Raw genomic sequence first — 25,711 nt, 5'->3', positions numbered from 1 at the left:
GAGCTCAGCTGGACTTTCTGGAAAACAACCTGTGCCTGCACTCTGAGACACAGTTAAAACAGCCCAGTGCGCAAAGATATTCTTGGCTTCGTGGGCAAAGTTTCCTCCTGTAAAACAGTTTCACTACGGTTTGTTTCTTTCTCGTAAGCACAGCTAAGGGAGCTCACAACAACAGTGGGAGCCAACACACACAAATCACAGTGGCAGTGGACTGCTGTGGTATTTTGGACTGTGAAAACCGGTTTAGAGAGAAAAGAGGGTATTATTTCCTAAACTTTCCATTAATCTAATAGACATCTAGTTTCCTCTGAGACCTTCTAATAGAAGCCTCAAAAGCAGCTACTGAATATAAAACCATAAAACCCAAATGAGAACTTGAACCAAAGAAAGCGTAAGGCATTAAAACTGATGTGAAATATTTCAGAGTGCCACACCCAGGGGAAAAAAAGGCTGTCGTCTATGATAGATCACTGCTACAAACACTGAAAGGCAGATGATCATGATAAAGTTTTAATAATCATTGTAATTCCATGTTAAGTCCACTCCACAGCTTAATGATACCAACATGTTCTATAGGAACCATACTGTTGGAATCACTTTCAGTGATTTTTATTTCCAATTTTTTCCATAAATCATTGAGAGCCAATTTGAATCCACCTGACTTTAAAGAGTTTGAGCAGTTAAAACAGCAGATGACGAAACTATAACTCTGTGGATGTCTATGTAGTTATCGTTTTTGGTGTGAACTGGCCCTAATGATAATTAAAACTATAAAGCTTAAATAATCTTTCAGCTTGTATGAGAGGGAAATCCACACCACAGTTATAGTGATAACGAAACAGAGGAACAATGTTGCTGGAATCACTTTCACAATGTTTTTTTTTCTTCTAGCAAATGTATGATAAAACATTTACAGCCAATCATAATCCACACAGATTTTCAGAGATTGAGCATCGTCCGTGTGGGAATTAAAATAATTATTTTCAGAGTTATCATTCTTGGTATGAAGTATATACCTTATTTTCCGGACTATAAGTCACACTATTTTCATAGTTTGGCTGGTCCTGCGACTTATAGTCAGGTGCGACTTATTTATCAAAATTATTATTATTATTTTTTTTATACATTTTTTTAATTAATTAATTTATACAGCCACGAGAGGGCGCTCTATGCTGCTCAATTTTCCTGTAGCCTATACTGAGCAGCATAGAGCGCCCTCTCGCGGCTGTAAACGGTAATGTTTTCTCTTGGTTCTTGGTTCTAAATAAATGCGACTTATAGTCCAATGCGACTCATATGTTTTTTTTTTTCTTGTCATGACGTATTTTTGGACTGATGCGACTTATACTAAGGTGCGATTTATAATCCGAAGGTTCTTAAAAGGGATAGTTCAATCCCACCCCCCCCCCCCAGAAGTACGGAACTATATAACTGAAAGATACATTCAGTCACCTTGACAACATAAAAAGCATAAAAAGTGTCTGAAGATGCAAGCTACTGTACTGACAGTAGTCAACCTAACTACTTGAAAAGCAGTTAGCTACTACAAGCTAAGCTACTAAAGTAAAGAAGCTAACCACAATGAAGGCATTTAATGCAATACTATCATAATAAATAGCAACGTTGTTTGAAAAATGTAATCTTAACTATGTAAATATAGCAATTAATGTCTTTTAAATCATCACAAATCATATAACTAAAGATATACATGGTCTAACATCTGAAACTGGAACCACATAGCAACATACTACTCTTGCTTTTTCTGCTATATGAATGCATGGTTGGAGTAGCAAGAGTAGTTTGCAGTTGCAGATTAGGCTAGTTTCTTTTTTTTCCATTTATATGCGAACCAATTAACCAGATATGCCAGCTTTAAATACCACGCCCATTAGCCTGTCATCTACTTGCTGCCAAGTTACATAATGTATTTTACACACCATTATGCCATGTTGGTGTAGCTTTATTTACTTAGCAGAGGACTGATGGTGGATGACATCTGTAAATAACTTTATAAAATTTACAAACTACACAGTAGATCACATGTGCACAGTTTAAGTGCTCAGTGTAGGCTGTATAGTGCATCTGTGACACTGGCCAAATATATGGTTTACCAGTTAGCCTGCTAGCTTAGCTAGCTACAAAAGTGCCATTTTGATTATCTACAGGATATATTTAAAAAAAAAAACATTAAAAAAACTGTTCTTTTTGGGGGGAACAAATTACTTGCTGGATGAATATTTAAAAAACAGCTGTTCTGCTGTCATGCTAATAAAAACGCAGCTAAGTTAGAATAATGGTGTTACTTTTTGCCAGTTACTCCCCTAAACTAATCAAATGTCATGCAATTAATATGCTCATATTAACACGCAGGCATTGGCCTTCATTTTACCTTGTATCACATTCAGAAGTTCTTCATCAGTGTGACAGCTGTGCTCTTCACTAGCAAACACAGTTATATACAGTCTTTTCATACAGAAGCTGTTTTTGTGCAGTGCATTGATAAATTGTGCACAGAGAAGCCAGATGTTTTTTTATATCTTTTTTGTTGGTCTATGCTGTGCTCCAGCCTACAAATATCTTTGGCTTTCTTTTCTGTTTGCCTTGTGATGCACTAAAAATGCTGAGCTGCTATGTAGAGTAAGGCATCTGACATTCTTTTAAGAAAGAAAACCCAAGGAGGGGGAGACGAAACCCTGCTCACTCACAGGTTATACAAACATCACCAAAGACTTACTTTTGCAGATACGCACACACACACACACACACACACATACTCACAGCACCTTGTTTCACATGTAGCCACATGTCAGAGGCAGGCATCCAATTCAGATCACTTGGCTTTAGTCACTCAGATTGTTAATAAATCTTTGGTTTTCTTCACGTATACATGCACGAAAAAAAAAAACTGAACAGGCCTTCATTTATGTCAGTTGCAAGAAATACATTAATTATTTCCACTGGCTTAGCAGAAACAGCAAATGTCAGCATATGCAGATCACACCCATATTTTTTTCACTATTTGCCTCCAATTTTTCACACGCCATTGTAAATGCACTGACAGGTGGCTGTGTCTACATTGTGCTCAAGCTAGTGAATCCCTATATGCATAAAACCTCACACTGAGCTTTTAAAGCTGTAGCAGAGAAACATGCATTTAAAACGGTTCTTCTGGAAGCACTGTAGTTCTCATAATGTTAGTCATATCAAGAGTGAGTGGGTCACTGTCGGTTGAGAGATGAAAACAATGAGAATCTAGCCAACCCTGACCTAAATTTCTTGTCTAGAAATCAATAAAACTGAGGCAAAGTGCATTTTGACTTACACATTTGCGTTTTCGCTTTCATTTTATTTCATGGGTTTTAGTTTTAACCACCTAAATCTTTTTCCAACACATTGAAAATAGCTTCACAGGCTTTCTGAAAAATAAAAAACAGTGCTCATTTTTCAAATTTATTCACATCTATCTATTCATATCTACATTTATGCTAATAAAGAGTGTCTGATGTAAGTTTTACTATAGTGATGTTAGCAATGGTAGAATTAATTTTCTGAGTCTGCATAAAGAACTTAAGGTTAAGATTGATTATACAGCACAAAAACAAAGAAACTGAAAAAAGAACTTCATAAACTTGAAATTAGCATTTATTTGAACAAGGATCTTTCCAAATTACAAGTCTTTCTTTTTCATTTCACAAAATATTTACAACAGAAAATCCCTCCATTTTATCCCAAGAATTCAGTTAGTTTCATAACGCTCATTGGTCAGTTTCTCTTAAGTAGATCTAAAAAAACTAAATAAAAAAAAGAAACCAAAAAAAACGTAATCCCTGTTTCAAAAGTAATTTTATTACTGCTAGCAGTTTTATTATTTTTCTACGAGTGCTCATAAACTCTTTTCCACATGCACTCAGTAACAAACAGGAAGCCAGAGGCTCCGTTGCTTGGAGCCGGAAACGGCATGAAACACGAGGAAGAACAATTACAGCATTGACAGTAAATGCGGAGGCATCAAGTGCACCATGACCCTCTGAACACAGGCCGTTTCGTCTTCGGCTGACATTTTTGCGCTGAAGCCGCTGAAGAGTCAGATATAATGAGAGGCCACGGGTAAACGAAAGAATGCGAAACCAATGCATCCTGCATTTAACATACAGGATGTACAGGGGGGTGTTTCTGTGGCTTTGAAGGGTGTGAGAGAGACACAGCACTGTCTGGATGGGGACCAGATTGAAGGCTGTGGGTGGAGGTGCTTTCTCTGTTAATTTGGAAGCCTAAGGAGAGGACTGCGAACCGAGGTGAAGGGCATTTCCATTAAAAAGCTGCAATCAGTAGGGAAGGTCAAGCGAAATGGCGAACAATGGCGGCGATGACAATGCTGTGCTGTTCCAGTTTCCGGGTTGGTTAAAAACGGTTCAAATTAACATGTGCTTGTGCTATTTGTGACAAATAAAATGACCACAGACTCCAATTTAAACCAAATGAAAGTTGAAATATGGAAGGCTGGGAAACTATACAGACTGCACATGGGTGTTCTAACAAACGACAACCATGTGAAGTTAATAAAACATCGTGGGCTTCAATTCTCTCAACAGTAAATCATCTTAAGTTTCATTAAGAGCCAACTTAATGGTTTTACTGCTGACTTCCATCGTTTCGCCTTATGAGTCAACGGTAATTGCGAAATTTGGGTCTTACAAAGAAAGTGCAACATTATTGATGATTCAACAAATGACAACATCCTCCATTTCTGCATCTCTTGCAAGCATCAAGTGTTATTTTTTTAGAAGAGAAACTTGCGTTCATCGTACATAATCACAACACCATTAGTGCCTAAATAATGTGCAAAGCTATGCTTGACTTTGTGATATTAACTTTCTTTTTCGCTGCTCTCGGACTTCAGCAGTTCATTCTAAATGATTGATGAGGTCTGCGTATAAAAATGCCCCACATGCATCTCTTTAAGACATCTCTCAGTGGAAAAGGATGCCCCATCTGGTGACTGGCAGCAGTCACTGGAGCAGGGGTTAACTGGTGACGTAATGCTTGGTGGAAGACTGGCCGTAGAGGCTGTAGAAGTCAGTGTGCCTGTGCGACTGAGAGGCGTCGATCCAGTCACGCATGGACAGGCTCTGGAGAGACTGGGACATGGCCGGGGCCGAGGGCAGAGGGGCGTGGGAGTACTCCTGCGAGCTCACTGGCCAGGGGAAAGAGCTGGATCGAGGGTAGGGTGGATGTCCGCGGTGGTTGGACACGGAGGGCACCCCTGAGCAGTAACAGTTATCAACCGTGCACATCAGGATCTTCCGCGCTCCATACTGGGGCAGCTGGGAGGAGCTGCCGTTTGGGTAATGGGAGTGCGGGAACACCGAGGCAGAGTGCGGTAAGGGTTGAGAGCCGGAGGCTGAGCTGCTGCTTCCTACGTGTTGGGTGGAGCCACACGGCCCTAGAGCATGCTGGGAGGACTGACCTTCGCCTGGGGCAGAGCCCTGAGTGAGACTCAGGCACGGCTGCTTGGCAGCCGCAGGGCCTGATGAGGATGAGTCCATGAAGCTAGCGCCAGCTCGGCTGCTGCCGCTGCCTTCGGGGAACGCCACTGAGTGTCTGCGCTTCTCGCAAAGGTACGCCGGAATACTCTGGAAAAAGTTTGCTGGAGCGCTGAACGGAGCTGGAAATGAGAAGGATGATAAAATAATTACAGAAACTGGTCCATTATTTTAAAAAAACAGTGGATACAACTTCAAAAGGTTTTATATAATTAATACTTGAACATATGTATTTTTTTTCCATGTATACCTTCCAGCATCTTGCAGAGGTTCTTCTCTCTTTTAGAGATTTCAGACAGAAAGAGTTTGGAGTTGAGGCTGCCCACTTTGTACGATGACAATGTGCTGCCCACATACGACTGAGACCTAGAGGCCAAAAAATTAGAGTTAATGTCTATCCACAACACAATGACAGGACAGGAATGATGACTAATGAACGCTATGATAATGATTCATGTATGAAAACTCTGCAGTGACTCACCTGTCCATTAGTATTTTCACAGATTTTGTGTTCTAAAAAAAAATAAAAATATATTATACATAATTTCAATAACAGAGTTCCTGCACATAAAATACAGCTAATAAAAAAAAAAGATAACGATAAAACAACAACAATACAAACAGAGTAACTATGTAAATGTAAAATATGTATTTTCACACAGACATTGTTTCCTATACCCACTCTCACTGTCTCTATTTATAACAGGTAAAACATTTAAAAAAAAATGCTATAATATAATAATAGTAAATTTTACTAGAGAAGAAGAAAATAATATATTTACTATCATAATTATACATGTAGTATGTCATTTAAATATACTAACTTGTTTTTATACTGCATTATATTATATTATAATTAGAGTGCCAATAGTATCATTATTTGCACTTTGTAAAAAAGACTCTCTGGGATAAAATACTATATATGGAAATTTTCTGTGTATAAGCATCAGAACTTTATTTAAAGCTTTATAGTGGTAATGAAAAATGACAAATATCGATACAGACAGCAAGCAGGCCCCGCCCACCAGTGTTGTGTGTGGGTTTTTGCAAAACCAATTCCAGAACTGATTTTTTTTTGCAAGTCAACTGAATGCAAGAAGCTAAAATAAGACTGCAGTGAACAAGCAATTCAAGGACAAGATGATGATAAATGCATGTCTGCCTGCAGCAGACGGACAGCTTCATTAGAATAACAAAGGAGTTTCTTTGTGGGGAAAAAAAAGTCAAATTTATAGCATCTCTTTGTTTTAGTATCTCTGGTTTATAGCATCTCTCCCTCCCCAATAGAATTAGTAATTATGCTAACTGGTATTTGTTTCCCCCATTTCCAAACATTTCCTAAACATTAATAGTTCTGAAATCACATAGTTTAGCTGAACACTAACACATAGCTGAATCTGACTTTATATCTATAAATCTGAAAAACAAAACCCAACCTAGAAAATATCATTCATACTTAATATATCCTGAATTCCAGAGAGGTGAACTGTGTATCCAGCACATGAAAAATGGATGACCATTATACACAGGGCCAAAAATAGTAATTTTTCTGGCATCTTTGTATACTATTACACTGTTATAGCTCACAATAAATCTGAGTTCACTCATAACAGCCTGGCAGAAAAATACTCTTCATCATCCTCACCACAACTAAAGGCAAAGGCGCTTTAAAACACGGTTAAATGTCACCATTAATAACAAACACAGGCTGTGTAGTATCGACAACAGCAATAAAAGTCAGGTCACCTTCATAAAACCGATGTCCTCTGCCTTATCGAAAACCATCTGGATGGAGCTGAGCAGTTTCTTAGCCTCTTGCTGTTTCTGGTGAAGCTGCAGGGCCTGCGCCGAGTTTTCCTGGCAGAACTTGGAATGGGCTTTATCCAGGACCTCCAGGGTCTTCCCCAGATCCTCCTCCAAGAGCTGCTGCATTTTCTGATACTGCAGCTGCACCTCCTCCTTCAGGTGCTGCACTTTGTCCTGAGGTTCCACAGATCAGCACAAAACCATAACTTATTATGCAAGTCTTGTTCTGTCTTAACAACTAAGGCTAAGCAGAGACCGCATCTGATATGGATGATTAGGAAAAGCCTCTGAGGAACTGGATTTGTTATGGTACAAGAACTAGGCATAACCTTTATCTCAGACCTGTACGAATGTACTAATGTGGTCATTAATCACAGTAATAGGAAGAGTGTCTTGTATTAAAAAGCTAAGTGTTTAATTCCGAAGCTTGCAAAGTAAAGGATGCAGTTGTTCTACTAATAATAATAATGTGATTGAGCAGTGTACAGTATGAACATTTCACACTTACTTCCATGAGACATTTGTCAGATTCTAGTTTGTAGAGCTGCTCTTCTATGTCCTGAACCCGGTCCTCGATTCGATCCTGCTGTTTAATCAGCATTTGCTGAAATACAAAAAGATAAGATTAGGGCAATGCTGTTTTGATTGGACTAAATTTTAATATCTGCCCATGCGAGGATGATCCTAATCAGCTGATGACTCTAAACCATTATAAATACATAAACATTCCATAAAAATAAAAACAGTGGAATAATTAGAAACCATTTTCCACCACAATCAACCATTTTGCAACAAACTGCTCCTAGTTTTAAAAGAATATTGTCAGTAAAGACCATGCTTGAGATAAAATATAAACTGTATGGGAAAAAAAGCAAGGTAAATGCCAATTTTTGAATGTCCTTTCCAATCTGCAATGCAATTTGTATGCAATTATGCAAAATGTGTAAACATTATTTGAATATTTTGGACACATAGAATGCTAGCTATGAAATTACCCAAGCCAATTTCATTCCTCACTTTAACAATGTCATCTCCACCACTGCCGTTTCCAGAATATTATGAAATTACATGACCTGAGGTGGAGTGGAAATGGCAATTTGGTGAAAATGTTTATGGCTTTCAGGACAAAGGAACTTCCTCTGTATGCATGACAGTGTGTAATAACAAATTAGTGCATGAAATGTGCATTTCATAAGAACAGAATGCTACGAAGAATGATATTTAATCGGTTTCATTTGCATACTTCAAAACAACAACCATTTCAAACAGCAAGATTTATCAATTGGTAGAGCAAATTAAATTGTAGTTTTCAGTCACTTACATAAAAAAAAAAAAAAAATTACAAAATCTTATGCCATTCTAGAAGTTTAATCAGAGACACTATTTAAAGCATGTCTTAATATCATACTGAAAAGGCAAGGAAGAATCACAAAACTACTGTAATGACATGTTTCTAAGGAAACTTTTGATGGGTATTTAATAAATCAAAATATTCACAATGTTACTTAATTATATATCACCAGTAAAAAGAATAAATCTACACTATTTAGTTCAGCCCAAAGATCATATATAAACAATAAGCAGCTATCAATGTAATATTGATATGAGAATCAGTGTTCTACATGTCTAATGTTGTAATATAAATTCAGGTTAAATGATGAACTAAGAATTCTGGGTACCAAAAAATCTATTTAAGTCTTTTTTATTGCTAAGACAATGACATAGATAACCACTGAACAATCTAGTATTCTGGTTAACTAGCATATTCTTTTCTTTTAAAATCTACATAAATAATATGAAAATGCAGCACTGAGACCAAAAGATACAAAGTCAGTTCTGTTGTGATGGCACAAATGTAACTTTGCTAACTTCCTGTTCCTTTCTTTTCCATGAATGCAACTGTCAGGGCCCCGCGGAGAAGGGCTGGTGGCTGAAGAGGAATTTCAATTATTTTCCTTTCATATTCAATGGCAAACAAAGGGGGAAGAAAAAAACACAATCAACAAATGACTTGCGACGCCTGACAGAAGTTCAGTGGTACCTAAGGAACAAACCAAATTAGTTTTAATTAAACCAACGCCTTGTGCGAGAGGCAGACACCAAAAAGAAGGTGGGGGTGCTGTCATGGCAACAAAGCTCTTTTTTCATATCTGTATATTCTGAGGGGAATATAAGGGAGGAAAAAGGAGGAGGAGAAGGAAAGACAGCATAGAGGAGAGCCACGAGAAAGAAGGAAGGCTCATTTCACACCGTCTTTCCCCATTTTGTCTTTGTCTGCATCCAAGGCAGAGACAAATCGTGTTGACCCTGTGAGTGTGTATTTTGGAGCAAAGCTCCGTAATGAATGCAGGCTAGCTCACAGATAAAACTGCTTCCTGTAGAAAGAGGACAAACCTCAACCACATCAAGCCACTTTATGCTCAAGAGCCTACAGGCAAAGAACAGGGCTCGCGCTGCCAAAGTTGACTGAGGGCAGGTCTAATTCAGTAGCATGACGTCAAATTTTAATAACCTCACATGCGGGAGGAAAGATTAAACAAAACAGGAATTCTCGTACATGCAAAAGAAGCCAATTTTGGTATTTTTCTTCACACTTGAGAGTAATGCTGTTATATAATTCTGATTCATATCAGCTACAAAGAGTAAAAAACAAAGGGAATCAATGTCAGTCTTCAGAATGCAGCAGTACAGGACAAACGCAAGACCCAGAGAGGGATGCGCTGCAAACTAATGATCTTCAATCACACCGTCTGACAGATGCTTATAACAGCTGACTGTACCCTCTGTGCCAAATGAACTACATCAATCACTGCCGATGATACGCGCAGCCAAACCTTTTCCTTTCAACAGATTTTGTTTGTTGAGCATATGACAAATTGGATCCACAATCACGTGGTACTGGGTAAACGGACTTGTTTTCATGTATCTCGGTTGTGCATCAACCGATTTTCTTGTGGCGTAAATCCATTATCAAGATTCGGATCCAAGGAATTGGATTTGGCAGTGAATCGGACTCATACAGACTACACTAACCTCTCTGCATTACCAAAAATGATCCATATTTACAGTACGATGTGCAATATTCATTTTAGCACAGCAGGAGATCTATCTTGCATATTTTTTTACAGCAGTAGTACATAATTTAAAGCCATATGGAGCCATTTCCCTATTAAGTCACTTATTGTGGTAAGAGTTAATAGGGATAGTTCACCAAAAATAGAAATTTGGTGAAAACAGGCGTCCTAAAATACATCTTAATGGGTTTTTGTCCACACAGTGAAAGTCAGTTGGAAAGTCCAGTTTTGTTTTGGACACCACTGAATTTTATTGCAGAGGTAAAAAGGTTCTTCAAAATATATATTTTTGTTCTGCACAAGATGTGACATGATGAGGGTGAATCATTTATGACACTTTAAATTTTGAGTGAACTATCTCTTTAATCTTTGGTGAAAATACTGTCACCAAAATTTGGCGATGTGCTTCACAATAGACAAAAATACATGTTTGGTTTCTGACAACATCTACTCCTTTACAGATTATAAATTGGTGTATATCTACATCAACAATCAGGCACAGAAGAAAGGTCAAGAAGCAGAAAACCGCATGGAGACAGAGAATGTCTTTGAAGCTCTAGGATCTAAGACCATGGCCTAATTGTAGTGACTGATGAGCTCGGGCTGCCGGCAGAAGCCTGGAGGGTGGAACCTAATACCTCATGGCAGCGGTGCTGCCTTGCCATCCAGGACGGACCTCTCTCAAGGGGGAATGGGGGTAGGGTGCTCAAAATCCCTGTCATTTCAAACCAGCGTCTCTACTGCCAAGGTCAGAGTGAACGAGGCAATAGCAACCTTGCCCTGAGCTACAGCTCCAGACAGAGCCATTCTGCCTTGTAGCAGATGAACGTGGAAGGACAAATGGTGTCCATCAAAGATGGTAAACTTAACATTCACAAACAAGGACTACCTGTGAAAAGAGCTCTGGAAATCCCAAAACATCCCAAACGGGCATGGTTTCAGTTTCAAGTAGCTTGGGCTACGACACAGCCAGGGTTCATTTTGTAGATTGATTGGTCATTGCTAACATGTCCTGTCACAGAAATGCCTGAGACAACTGATGGCATATGATTTATATAATCAACATGACTGGAAATTATGCTGACAGCATGCACATCAATCAAATCGGAGGCACACTGCTTTTCTTCTTACACACATAAAGCTACTGCAAATGGGAAAAAGCTTCATATGTCACACATCCGGCAGTTACTAAACAGATTTGTTTTTGAGATATTTAATATAATATCAGAGCAGTTTCCATTCTGCCTGTTAATTTTGGTTTTAGGGTTATGAAAAGGCTATAAAAACATCTAGAGCATTGTGCAATGCTGATTATTTTAAACAAGAAAACCCAGGTTGTTTTGTTGCAGCAAGCCTGGAAAATGCAAGGGGTTGTTAGGGGTAAATGAAATCCAAATCTGGCCTTTTCCCTCATCTGTGCCACAGAAAATAAGACTCATCATTATTTTCTCCAGTCGCAGTCCTCCCCCTCCCCAAAACGCCACGCAAGGATGCACCTGTGCTGGGAAGATAAGCCCAAAGGAGAGCTTGGGTATTGTTTGCAGCTCTACCCAATTGTTTATCATTCAAAATGGAAGAAAAAAAGGGGGAAGGGGACAGAATAGTTAGCATCTACATCGATAAACCTCATCGTCGTCTCCGCCAGATCCAGAAGTGAACCACGACCATTAGTTGGAAGCAAAACAACAGAATGTACAACATAAGACAAGAAGTTGAGGCCACTTACTCTGATATCATTACGTCTGACTTCTATATCGCACACCGCGTGGCCGTGGTTGGTAGCACATCTGGAGAAGCAGCAGTACTGGCAGACGGCCACATGCTCGGTTTCACAATGGTATAGTCTGTACTCGTCGTGCTGTGGACAGCTCCAGGCCCGCACATCCTCAGTGTCCACCAGTAAGTGTCCAGCATTGGAAGAAGGTTGTTGGAGATGGGTCTGTACGTGGGAATGGCAGCAGGGCGCATTGCACCTGAGGCAAACCTTCTGGGCTTGAAGCGGAGGGCCGCGTCGACACAGAATGCAGTGCAAAACTGCTGGCGTCTTCTCAACGTTTAACGCGTTAAACTTCTCCACAATGTTGGACAGTTTGTGGTTCTTCTCCAGAGCTGGTTTTTGGCTGTAGGCATGGTTGCATTCGGGACACCGGACCATTCCTGTATCTTTAGACCAGGCCTCGTTGATACACATGCGGCAGAAGTTGTGTTTGCAAGGGAGCTGAACCGGCTCCGAGAACACGTTCAAACAAATAGGGCATATGAGCTCCTCTTCCAGACAGTTCTTCCAGTTCTCAGCCATCTTTAATGCTCACAAGTCAAGGTAAAAACTGCATAAAATAGGTCTTACTTTTTCGATACCTGAAATGGGTGGTGTGGGAAGGGAACCACAAGGACCTTGTTTTATCCCACAGACCTCAACTTTGTGCCAATGAGAGTACGAATACTCTAGGAAAATACACTTTGAGCACACTTTAGCTCAAGGCAACATCATTACACCACCCACTTCTTCGTTCGTTCGTGTCAACTGTAGGCGGCGGCGAGAATTTTGTTACCACAGCACTAAAGTGGACTTATTCTGTCTTGTGACTTTAAATGCCAACACGCTAGTTCATATTCTAACGTTACATGTATGGCCAATTCCTGCGCCCACTAGTTATGTACGACGACTATGAATAATCCAGTCTGCTGACAGCTCCTCTATACTAGGTTAAAAACACGTTGACAGGCTGTTTTTCGAGAACAGCTTCTAGTGAGAGACTAATAAAAGCTGTTGAAAGTAAATTATTATTCTCACGACAAGGCTTTTGTTGTTTCTGTCCGCTGCTATGTTGACATAGCATCACACTGACATGGATTTTATTCCCAAAGAGGATTATAATGGTTCTGCTAGATCTCCATACAGACGTGCGGTACACTTTACATTAAAATATTCATATCGCACATCCCCGCGGCGTTATATATTTGAATTTCATAGAAAACAACGATCTTAACTAGACCAATCGGTCAATTCTTACACATATGTGTAGACTCAGCGCATCCCTCATTATAACAAAGGAACATAGAGAGAACATACACTGGTATGTAACCAAGTCTAGAGAAACTGGACTGCCGAGTGCCTTTACTTTGATATCTCTTCAGGCGAGGAAAAAATTAAGTCTTATTCCGATAATTTACACCTCCAAAATGAACAGAAAGTCTTTCAGATTTTAAAGCGAAACGGAGTGATTCTCACAATTGGAGTCTGTCATCTGCCATCTTGCGTCCCTCTTTAAAAATGAAAAAGAAACCGTCTCTGTTTGGCTCCCATCAAGCCTCTCCGCTTTAGTGCTTAAAAGAAATCAAAAGTGGATCACAGGCGTGCGTTTCTTCGTTCCTTCCGAGTCCTATCGAGGCCGATTGCTGAGAGCGTGCATCCATGGGTCGATCCTCAGAACGGGCCGATCTCACCATGGTATTATTTATGGTTTTCTCCTCTTCTCTCGTTCAGGCTTTGATGAGGGTTGGAATGCAGGGACAGAAAAAGAGAGTTTCAATACACACACGGCTTCACACTCGCTCCTCCCCTCCCAGAGACCACTCCGCCAATTACGTGACTCCATCACAGCTTTGACATGCCAAAAGGAGGAGCTTCGAGCAACGAGGCGGGGCTTTGTTTAAAAGGGCATCCACATCGGGGAAATAACCGGAATAACGTGAAGATTAGTGGGCATTTTGAAATATCCCAGTGACTTGAATCCTTTGAATCGTTCACTAAAATCAATGATTCACTGACTATTAACTACCAATAATAATTAATAAACTAACTAATAATTATTCATTTTATATATATATATATATATATATATATATATATATATATATATATATATATATATATATATTTATATATATATATATATATATATATATATATATATATATATATATATATATATTATTTTTTTTAATTATTATTATTAATGCACAGTATATAAATTAGATTTTTTTTAATTTTTTTTTTTTACTTTTTAGTAATTTAGTTTTGTGCTTGTCATTTTAATTTTATTATTATTTTAATTTTAGTTTTAATGTTGCTTCTAGTAGTGATATTTTCTGCAAGTTACGCAACCAGCTGTGAGTACATCATTCAGTTTTATTATTTTTTTATAAACATTTGCGTGTCTTCCAATCTATTGGTTCATATTATAGCAAGAAAAAAACAGGAAAGCCGTCACAGGCTTCAGTGAACAAAAATGATAATTCAGTGCTTGGAAGTGAACCAGAATGATTAATTCAAAACATTTGTTCAAATCAGTGATTTGTTCATGAACAAAACATTACTGGATCTGTTTTGAGTGATGTGAAGATAGTTTTATAGATACACAAATATGGACCCAGTTTTATTAATAAGCCACATTTATCAAAAAAGTGTGTTATTTTGCACATTTAGATTTGTTAAAAGGCTGGTTTCATTTGGACCTTGATTATCACAGAAAGATCAACAATTTCAAATCATACCAGCTCTACTTTCCCATTACAAATGAGTGAATAGGTTTCATTGAACAGCTTACATCCGTTGTTGTTGCCCTTTTAAGAGGAACTTCGTCATCACCAAAAACATGCTCGGTTCAAGGGATGGGTGAGATGGGGGATCACGGGGATTTCTTATTCGAGCTGTAATGACATGAAGTTGTTAAATTCGCTGACATAATCCAGTCCTTCCCACATAGGAAACTACTCAAACTACTCGACATGTGACGTAGACGGTACAGGAAAAAAGAAGTCACATTCAGAATCTCTAATAAGTGTTTTTAAGTTGACGAGCAGTTGCTCGTACTGTAAATGTTATTACACATTCTTCTACACACAGAAAGCTGAAGGCTCTAGAGGCTTTTTGTTCTGTATGCTGTGTCTTCATGGGAACCAGTTATACAAAGTAATTTGAAACCTGCTCCTAGCTAGTCATGTGGTGCCTCAATTTTGTTGGATCATTCAGGTATTTATATTCTACACCAGGTCTATACTTATTTATCTTGGTTGTAGGCCTATACAAATTATTATATATTTTTTTAGTTTAAAATGGGTTAATGCTGAACCAGTAACTACAAATTTGCCTCAAAGCATTAATTCAGCAAAGCAAAACATACCAGTACTATTATAAAACATTTATTTGCAAGCAAAATTATTCGAACAATGGTCTACAACACTATAATAACTTATACAGCCAAAGCCACAGCTCAGACTTACACACATTTGTGTAAAATGTGAAAAATTTCTCAAATAACTAAAATGTCTCCTACAATAAATAACCATGAAATATGAATAACATATCAGATGCTTATTGCGCCCCAACCAGTAGTTGACGAACAAAAAACTAACCATATAAGGTCTAAAATATTAAGACGTGTCTTCTTTCTTTCTTCTTACTGATCATTCAGAAAATGCAATTTCACGAATGTGTCAAAAATTGTGTTTTTACTAAAAGTTTATGAATATAAATTTGGCAATACAAATTTTAATTTGGAAAACTCTTGTACAAAACTTTTAGGAATTAATTACCATCTTGACAACTCTGCCTCTAAAACACAAAAATAAAGTGAAACTGGACATTTGGTACAAAAATAAGGTAGTTATACATGCTAGTACAACACACAGTCTGCATTTACGTTCATGTGAACTATAATATTCATACTTTTTCAGTAATATTAATCACTGATAGCAATGAGTAACTGAATGAATTTAAAAATGTAAAAAAAAAAAAAAGAAAAAAAAGAAGAAAAGATGTTACTGGCCACAAAACAACTTCATATCTTAATTTTTTTTTTATATCTTGCCGAATTAAAAAGAAAATGTAAAAGTCCTGACAGTATAAAAGAAACACCATAGATACCCAAAGCAATTCTGTATCATGTACCCTGGAATGCTGCTGAACTTACTGAAAACATGCCCTTTCTCAGAACAAAGTGTGTTTTTTTGATAAAGTTAAAACATACAGGCTAGGGAGATTTGATTGGATTTGGCTCGATTATAAACCCATATAACTATACACTGAAACTTCAGAACAGGCGGTTTGGGGGCAGTACGGTTCAATATGGTCCCAAACCACAAGATTGTTTAAACTGGCCATTCATTTTTGGTCACATACTCAATATAAATACCTAACATTTAGCTAACATAGTAAATTAAGGCAGGTTTCAATTGTATGGGACCATACATTCTCTCTTGAGTGTCTCTTGCAGTATTTGGCATCACTATTCTCCACTCATGGTCTGTTGGCAGCACGCCTGGCCTTGGGGAGTGTCCACGACTCATCTTTCTTATGCATACAAGAACATTAGATAGCCTTGACATCAATAAGGTGGCTGTGTTGGGCACCTTGCCTTAGGGTCTTAATGTTTTGTAGTCTTTGCCCATGCAGTGTGAAGCGAGACCACGCCAACAGCTGCAGAAGGGCACAGGAAATGGGCACGAACACCAGCAGATAAAAACAACCCTGACGCAGTGGCACAGGGACCGCAGCAGCAGCAATCGGTACTTCTGCTACTGAGTTCCTCTCAAAGATGTCATATCCTGGAAAATGATAGGGGATGATGAGACACAAATGCACTTTTTGAATCCTGAAACAAGTGTTATCAAGGTTTCCACAAAAATATAAAGCAGCGCAACCTTTTTCAACACTGATAGGAATAAGAAACATTCTTTAACAACATATCAGCATATTAGAATTGTTTTTTAAAGAATCATGTGACATTGAAGACTGGAGTAATGAGGCTGACAATCCAGCTTTGCCATCACAGTTATATACTGCATACATTTTTTTAAATATAAAATAAACAACTAAAGATAATTTATATATATATATATATATATATATATATATATATATATATATATATATATATATATATATATATATATATATATATATATATATATATATATATATATATATATATATAATAACACACATGCATTTAAAATGTATCAAATTAATTTAAATATATTTAAATTGTAATATATTGCGTCAAACAAGAAATACAATGCAGGATTTATGAGACAGATTCTTCATTGTTGGCTCCTGAAACATTATAGAAAAATGAAATATGAAAAATTTGCTTCGTTTTCCCTCATTTGTAAGTCACTTTAGAAAACGCATCTGCTAAATGATTAGATGTGAATGTTACGTGTAATGCATATTTATTAACTGCACACACACCTGTGTAGAGACACAGCAGCCAGGTACCAAGAAGAGGGGCAAAGGTCTGGCCAGGCTTGGTTACCAAGGCAACCATCCCAAAGAGCAGGGCGGAAGCTGCTTGTTGTCGGCGGTTCAACACAAAGTCCTCATCCACCAAGTCTGTGATCACCAGGTTCAGCAGTTTACAAGTGCCCTCAGTGAAGACACGATTACTGTGGAGAGATTCCAGCAATGCAACAAAATTATAAACATAGATAAAAACAAATGATGAGGAAAGATCATCTAAATCTGTTCTGAGTCTAACAAAAATCCTTTTATTAATCAATTAGTGTCAACAACTGAAAATGTGATGTTGGTTTTGTGATTTTTTGTCAAAGTTATAGACTAGCACATAAAGTCATGCACGTACCGTAATTAAGCAATTTTACTTAACTGTAAACTGTATTTTTTTTTTTTTAAATGGTGCTTGTTTAAATGAATAAATATTTATATGCTTTAAAATATGTATAATTTTGCACATTATCACCACTTAGATTATTTGTTATTGCTAAAAAAAACTGAAGAAATTTTACTAAAATTAGTTTAAATGGTCTAAAGTGAATGAATATGACATGACAAAATATTTCGTACATATAAGGACAAAACAGATTTTTCATTATCCAAAATTCAAGATGATATATTCTCCCTGTTTGGCAATGTCATGCAGTTCACAGTAACAATACAGAGAAGACGTGTGTTTTCTGTCTGTTAGCATGGATAAAAGTCCTTCGTTTTAAGTCTTGAACCAACATGGATTAGCTAGCAAACAAAAGCACACCTGCTCCTTTTAAACAAAATCCAATAACTGAAAGGTTCATAATGTTTTGAATTTCATATCACATAAGAGGCAGAACACCTGCAGTCTGAGGCTGAAGGGCTCGTGGAACGTTCATTTCTCACCTAGCAATAAAGATGCAGAGCAGGTAGACGTGGTCCGCTCCGGCTAAGAGCATGACTACACTGAGACCCAACTTCAGGAGGAAGAGCCCGCGGACAACCTGATAGACACCCAGTCTTCGGCACAGCGTCAAAAAGTAGAGATTGTTCAGATGAGGTGCAATGTAAGAAATGCCTGTGTCACAGGAAAATAAAATAAGAAAATTGTATTTAAAATATAAATCACGGTTTTCATGGTTATCCTGGACCACAAAACCAGTCATAAGTAGCACGGTACATTTGTAGCAAATAGCCAAAAATACACTTAATGGGTGAAAATGATCCATTTTTCTCTTATGCCAAAAATCATTAGGATATTAAGCAAAGATGTATATATGTATATGTATATATAATGTATATATTTTTTGCACCCTCAGATTCCAGATTTTCAAATATATTTTCCTATCCTAACAAACCATACATCAATGGAAAGCTTATTTATTCAGCTCTATTTAAAAAAAAATGTCCCCTTGATAATAAGTTATGTTTCTTGACCCCCGAGAATCATGTGATACTGCAAACTTTAGTAACGGCTGCTGAAAATTCAGTTTTCAGGAATAAATGACATTTAATAATATATTAAATCACAAAACAGTTGTTTGAACTTGTGATAGTTTTTCATAATATTACTGTTTTATTGTATTTTTCATCGAATAAATGCAGCCTTGGTGAGCTTAAGAGACTTCTTTCAAAAAGATGATATTACATAGCCGGCGTTGCTGCGTTCACGTGAATGATTTGGTTTGGTCTTACCCAGCAGGAAGGATCCGGTTGAGGCAGAGATATGGTCTGACAGGAGGTGCTCCAAAAATAGAGGAAAGAAATTGTTGTTGAAATGGCAGTGGAATACCTGCAGATGGTGGGGTAAAGGGAAAAAAACACATATAATTGGTTCTCTAACTGAATGATAACAGGATATACCACTTTAGCTTGGTCTTATGTGCATGTTTGCTCATATTTACCTGTACAAGGTTCATAGAAACAAACCACATAAAGTTCTTGTGGTGTGACAGCTGCTTTAGATACTTCCCAAGAGTGACTGGCTTTTCAGGTGAGGTAAAAGGAGCCTGACCGACACTCAGTCTATGAGGACGTCATGAGGATGAATAATCAAATGGGAGGCAACAAAAGAGAAGAGAAGAAAACCTTCAGATTCCAGATTATTAATCTGTATCTTGGCCAAATATTCATATGTGGCATTATGTGAAGATGGTGTAGGCTGTAATACACTACCGTATTTTCAGACTATAAGTCTCACCTGAGTATAAGTCGCATCAGTCCAAAAATACGTCATGACGAGGAAAAAAACATATAAATCGCACTGGACTATAAATCGCATTTATTAAGAACCAAGCACCAAGAGAAAACATTACCGTCTACAGCCGCGAGAGGGCGCTCTATGTCTTCAGTGGAAGACTACAGGAGCACTGAGCAGTCTAGAGCGCCCTCTCGCGGCTGGAGACGGTAATGTTTTCTCTCGGTTCATCTCTCTCGGTTCAGGTCAAATTAATTTTGATAAATAAGTCGCACCTGACTATAAGTCGCAGGACCAGCCAAACTATGAAAAAAAGTGCGACTTACAGTCTGGAAAATAAGGTAATTATATGGTTCTTTTTTGTACAAATAATCGTAATTTTCTTGAATATTCTGTCTTATAAAATAATATAGGTATGTGATTAATATGTGGTAAATGATGGGTAAAATATTCCTTTGAGAAGATGTACTGGTAACACAAATACTGAATGTTCACATCCAGCGCTCTCAACATTCCTCCCATGAGTGAGGCATTTAACCCCAGGTTGCTCCACGGGGACCGGCCCTGCAATTAGTGTGGTATAAATTGCTTCCGATGAAAAGTAACTGCTAAACGACAAGTAACATTTAGCACGCAAAAAAAAAAAAAAAATTATGCTCTTACTCAGTGAGTGCTTGGCTCTCGTCCTTGCGTAGCTGGACTTCGTTCTGAAACCGGTGCCGCAGGAGACGTGAAACCACAAAAAAGCCTAGCATTGAGAGAGTGGCTAGAGTCACGCAGAAGAGCCTGAAGGAGTAGAAGTTTTCCTTGTTCCAGAAGGAGTAAGAGAGGAAGACGGACAGAGAGCCCATCGCACTGAACAAGGAACTGTGGAAGTTGAGGCGTGTGCGGTCATGTGCTGACACGGCCAGGTCGGCCAGGAGAGCGTTGTGGTTGAGGTCGACCACCGTGAGGAAGCCATCGTAAAGGCACAGGCAGATGAGGAACTGCAGTCCAGGCCAGGTCCAGGCAACCCAGAAGGAAAGGAACGAAAGGGCAAAGAGAGGCCCGCTACGGGAGAGTGCCTGCAGACGCTTCAGGACCACCTCAGGGGACGTGATCTGGGACCCAGACCTGAACAGTCAAACAAAGATTTAAATGAGACATGTACCTACTGAAATATGGATTTCCAATTTGAAGAGAGTGAATAATCTTACTGAGGAGAGCTCAGGAATGAGCGGTCACTCAGCCAGCCAAAAAGAGGGTCGTTCAGGCTATTCCATATCAGAAACACAGTCTGGGATAAAGAAATGATATAACAAACAGAAAAGAAAATGTTAAAAACAGCAGCATTTTAGTCGAATATAATGAATAAGAATTTCAAACATTTGGGGTCTGTTATTTTTTTTAAGTCTCATATTCTCTCATTTATTTGATCAAGAACACAGTAAAAATAGAAATATTTAGAAAAATTATTACAATTTAAAAATAACTGATTTCTATTTTTTACATATTGTTTGATTGTGATGGCAAAGCTGAATTTTCAGCATCATTACTCCAGTCTTCAGTGTCACATGATCCTCCACAAATTATTCTAAAATGCTGATTTGGAGCTCAAGTAACATTTCTTATTATTATTAATGTTAAAAGCTATTGTCAAATTGTGTAAAACATTTTTACCATCACTCTAGATTAATTAATTAATCGTTTCCTAAAAAGTCTTCTTTCTTAAAAAAATAAATAAATAAAAACCTTAGTGACCCCAAACTTAGGAATGGTAAACATTTAAAAAAAAAAAAAAAAAAAAATATATAATAATAATAATATTATATATATATATATATATATATATATATATATATATATATATATATATATAATTTTAAAATAATAATAATAGATCTAACATACACATTTTTAAGAATTTTTTTTTACAATTTAAGAATCTTAAGTAATTGAAGAAGCCATTAAACAAACCTACCTCTCCCACCCAAAACGACAACTTGTCAATCTTGTAAACAGACACAAAGGTCTCCACATAATACAGTAAGAAGACATTGTGGAGAATGGAGACGAACAGAGCCAGGGAGCCATAAAGCACAGCCGTTGAGACGCCCTGGCAGAGGCCCCATACCCTCTTTCCCATCCTTTACTACTTCTCTCCGCTCTTCCTGCCCACGCAGCGCTCTACAGGTCCCACAGGCCGGGCAGGGGGGGCTCATCACTTTATCCACCCCTGCAAACAAACACAAACCAACCAGTTCAAACACATGCAGTCTATTATTGTGTAAAATATGAGTCTGGGTAATGTCTGTCGGCTGTTTTTAGACTGGAATATATATGAAAAGAAAGAAAAGTGCTAATATTAGTTGGCTAAGTGCTGGCGAAAAACATGAGTCTTTAGATGTTTCTTGAAAATATGAATTAAGATTGGGAGGTCATTCCACCAGCTGGGCACAGTCCAGGAAAAGGTCCAGGAGAGTGATTTTTAACTTCTTTGGGATGGCAAGCAAGGCGTCGTTCACTTGCAATGTTCACTTGCACATTATCAAGCAGCTTTTGCTTTGTTTTAATGATTCAGCACTTTTGCTGGATATGAATCTGGAAAAACAAGCTAAAGCCAGATAAGACAGAAACCTTCGGAGCTAAAATAAGAACAATGTCGGGGAAAGTCAGGGGAAAAACATCACCAAAGATGCTTAAAATCACAACTTTTACAAGGTTAGTCAAGCAAATTATGGTTTTTTGGTATGAAATACTAAAACATGTTTAATTCGTTTCAAAACAAGTCTATTCTCAAATCAAAAATGAATCAGAAAATACCAGTATAAAAAAATAGGCTCTCTCTTAAAAAAAAGGTTACTTATTTTCCCATGAAGAGTGTTATGGGGAATTTGGGAAGAAGGCAGCCCATTTTCCATATTCATAATAACAAAAACAGCCTGGACTGCTTCATAGAGTGTCATGTGAGCAATTCTTCAGTACTTTCCGGGTCACACCTCCACACTGTGCCTGTAAAACCATTCCTAGCAGAAAAGTCACCATAAATCCCACGGAGAAGTGTAATTGCACATGAACTTTAGATTTTAATGAGCTGGATGATCTCATCCCAGCTTCAACCATGACAATAACAAACATTGTTACTCAGTCCAGAGATTCCTCTGGGGTCTGATGAGAGATGTAACCTGAGCAGCATTCGTGTAGGCTGGGGCCTGCGATTCCTATCAAATATTGAACACTTTCCAATAGAAGGGTGGAGCAGACTGTATTGTGCCAGAGTCATGTGAATTTCCTCATGCACAGAGAATCCTTTATTTCTTTAACATTGGACATCCGTGACAGACAACCTTTTGCAAATATCACCAACTTGACCTGGCACACATGGCAGAGCAAAAAGTAAATTACAATGCTTTCTGGCTGGCACATCTGATGTTCACATGCTTAGCAAGCTCACACAAGTCCTGGGATTCGTTGAAAACACCCTCCTCTTATAGTTAAAACAACTTTAAAATAACCTTGCCCCCCAGCTCTTTGAGAGAACAATGAATTACAGTTCTGCACAGTTAAAGTACCATAAACATATGAGTGAACTTGTTACTCCAGGCCTGATTTCCATCTGATCTAAGCGGAGAAGCAAAACACATGTCACTGGATCGCGTTGCATGCATTGATTCTCATCTCATCTAATCTCATCTCATTTCTAAAGGACAGGTGGCTGCTTCCCAGCCGATACGATTCAGCAATCTTTGATCCGACAAGAGATCAAGTGCCACGGAGCAAAAGACCAACGTTTTGGCAGCGCTTTGTTACGGTGACAGGTTGTCCACCTGTGTCTGTTCTCCAGAGCATCAGGATGCGTGGGAACTATTCTCACATAGATGGAAAAGTCATTTATTTGCCCGAAACATCGAACATTCACACCCTTTATACACAAATGCTTTAGCACTAAAACCAACAGCTAAATAGCTTTCAGAGAACTCTGTTTGTCTGTATTGTTTTCAGTCAGAAGATGTAAAGTTATGTAGCAAAGTTAGAATAACCATTAGAGCCACATAGGAGATATATATATATGTGTGTGTGTGTGTGTGTGTGTGTGTGTGTGTGTGCTCTTGTTTTTGTGACATATCAGGACACAACTCTGTATAATGACATGGGTATGACACAGGTATTACAAGGAGAGGGTGACTTATGAGGACATAACCCATGTCCCCATTTTTCAAAACACTTATAAATCACACAGAATTCGTTTTTTTGAGAAAGTAAAAATGCACAAAGTTTTCTGTGAGGGTTAGGGTTAGGTGTAGGGTTTGTGAAGGGCGATAGAATATACAGTCTCTACAGTATAAATACCATTACGCCTATGGGATGTCCCCACTTTTCACAAAAACAAACATGTGTGAGTGTGTGTGTGTGTGTATGTATATGTCAGATATTATGTCATACCCTATAATTGAGTAGAATGAAGCCTTTTTTTAAATGTCATCAGAGCATTGGCACTATTTTATGTGTATTTATTAATTCAAGGGCACAACAATTAATGTGGAATAATACAATTTCTTAATTATTTAATATTACCATATATAAAAAAACATGCCACACATATTATTTGTCATCAGCTATAGTTGAGTAGAGTGATGGATCTTAAAGGGCACAATAATTCCTTTAAAATCCCATAACTAACACGACCACTATTTTATATTTCCATGTATCAAAAACACATAACATTATTATTATTTGTCATAACCTATAATTAAGTAGAATTAAGCCTTTCCTTGATATATCTATTTAAAGCTGTTCACCAAAATATGTGTTTTATTAATGTAAAATAACATTAATGTATGCAACTCATCGCACGTACTCCATCTTCTCCTAATAAACAATTACCCCTGAAGCATGATTCAAAGAGCCATTGATCACACTGTCAGACTCCTGAACCTGTAAGTAAATATTCAATAGAGGCATAAATACATTACCGATTCAAAACACTTAAAACACAGAGCGGTTAAAAAAGAGAAACTGAAAACGTTGGAATGGCTGCTTCAACTCGACGGTTATGCTTCGATATTTCATTTAATATTCCAGAACATGTTTAAAAACACATTCCATAACCGAATGTCTTCGCCTTGAATGATACGTTGTTACATTTTCACTACCATAATGACACAATATTTCACTAGCAGAGCTGTGCTAGCCGCTGACATTAGCGACTCTACTCATAGTAATTCACCTCGCTTAACTGCGAGTGTTTGAATTTGATCAGAAGATCATTATAGCTGAAGGAAAATCACTAATATTTTATTAAACTATGAGTTCGAGCCGCGACGTGACACTTTAAACCTAAATTAACCTTTTAAACTACTAATCCTGCTCTAAATTAAGCTCGCTAGCAGGCTATCCGCTTTCATATCAAGCAATGCGACGTGTAAGTTACCAAGTCACAGCCCACAGACGAACCCACTCAACCAGCTGATCAGAAAACAGACGAACTGTCGAGTCGGAGATTTTAGACATATAGGCTTTTAGACACTTACCATGTGAGTCTGATATCAAAGCTGCAATCACCTGATGATCAAAACAGGCGCTGTAAACGTTTCTAGGTTTCACAGTTACATCGAAACGTGTCGTGTGTTGGACGAGGAAGCCCGTGACGTCATGAGTCTTCCCTGCTCCTCCTCCTCATCATCATCCAGTTGCCATCTACACATAGACAGCCACACACTGATTTAGTAACCTGGGAATATTGATGCTACGTTGTTGTGGCCATTTAAATGGCACACAATTTTCAATAGCAGTAAAGTCTGTAAAATAAATAAGGAGGAAATGCAAACATGAATGCACTATTCCAAGCTGATAATGGCCACGTTTTTTTATATTGTATGGGCATGCGAGAAACTAAAGCTAA

The 25,711-nt window shown here is 37.9% G+C and overlaps 2 protein-coding genes across 2 annotated transcripts; both read right to left on the bottom strand.

The window, feature by feature from the left end:
* Positions 1 to 3,624: 3,624 nt before the first annotated feature.
* On the bottom strand, positions 3,625 to 13,977 carry LOC113094477 (E3 ubiquitin-protein ligase TRIM8-like). Its single transcript, XM_026260087.1, has 6 exons — positions 12,150 to 13,977; positions 7,858 to 7,953; positions 7,290 to 7,523; positions 6,025 to 6,056; positions 5,794 to 5,909; positions 3,625 to 5,665 (listed from the first exon to the last, which is right to left on the bottom strand). The coding sequence occupies exons 1-6, from the start codon at positions 12,720 to 12,722 to the stop codon at positions 5,025 to 5,027; spliced, it is 1,692 nt and encodes a 563-aa protein (XP_026115872.1). The 5' UTR covers positions 12,723 to 13,977; the 3' UTR covers positions 3,625 to 5,024.
* A 1,575-nt stretch (positions 13,978 to 15,552) lies between these two features.
* LOC113094478 (transmembrane protein 180-like) lies at positions 15,553 to 25,489 on the bottom strand. Its single transcript, XM_026260088.1, has 9 exons — positions 25,341 to 25,489; positions 21,791 to 22,045; positions 21,027 to 21,106; positions 20,494 to 20,943; positions 19,538 to 19,658; positions 19,329 to 19,425; positions 18,540 to 18,711; positions 17,619 to 17,812; positions 15,553 to 16,972 (listed from the first exon to the last, which is right to left on the bottom strand). Exons 2-9 carry the CDS (start codon positions 21,953 to 21,955, stop codon positions 16,737 to 16,739), a joined length of 1,515 nt encoding a protein of 504 aa, XP_026115873.1. The 5' UTR covers positions 21,956 to 22,045; positions 25,341 to 25,489; the 3' UTR covers positions 15,553 to 16,736.
* Between the last annotated feature and the right edge of the window lie 222 nt (positions 25,490 to 25,711).

Source organism: Carassius auratus, unplaced genomic scaffold, assembly GCF_003368295.1.
Source record: "Carassius auratus strain Wakin unplaced genomic scaffold, ASM336829v1 scaf_tig00215397, whole genome shotgun sequence".
In the NCBI taxonomy this organism is placed as follows: domain Eukaryota; kingdom Metazoa; phylum Chordata; class Actinopteri; order Cypriniformes; family Cyprinidae; genus Carassius; species Carassius auratus.
Note: the sequence above shows the minus strand (reverse complement) of the source record. Positions and strands in the feature narration are given on the sequence as shown.

Excerpts from the sequence above, each read along its gene's own strand:
- LOC113094477 (XM_026260087.1), bottom strand. The coding sequence starts at position 12,722 with ATGGCTGAGAACTGGAAGAACTGTCTGGAAGAGGAGCTCATATGCCCT. Across the intron at positions 7,524-7,857 it reads CTGACAAATGTCTCATGGAA|GACAAAGTGCAGCACCTGAA; the intron begins GTAAGTGTGAAA and ends GTGGAACCTCAG. Across the intron at positions 6,057-7,289 it reads AGGACATCGGTTTTATGAAG|AACACAAAATCTGTGAAAAT; the intron begins GTGACCTGACTT and ends ATTTTTTTTTAG.
- LOC113094478 (XM_026260088.1), bottom strand. The coding sequence starts at position 21,955 with ATGGGAAAGAGGGTATGGGGCCTCTGCCAGGGCGTCTCAACGGCTGTG. Across the intron at positions 19,426-19,537 it reads TTTCTATGAACCTTGTACAG|GTATTCCACTGCCATTTCAA; the intron begins GTAAATATGAGC and ends CACCATCTGCAG. Across the intron at positions 16,973-17,618 it reads GCTGCTGTGTCTCTACACAG|GATATGACATCTTTGAGAGG; the intron begins GTGTGTGTGCAG and ends ATCATTTTCCAG.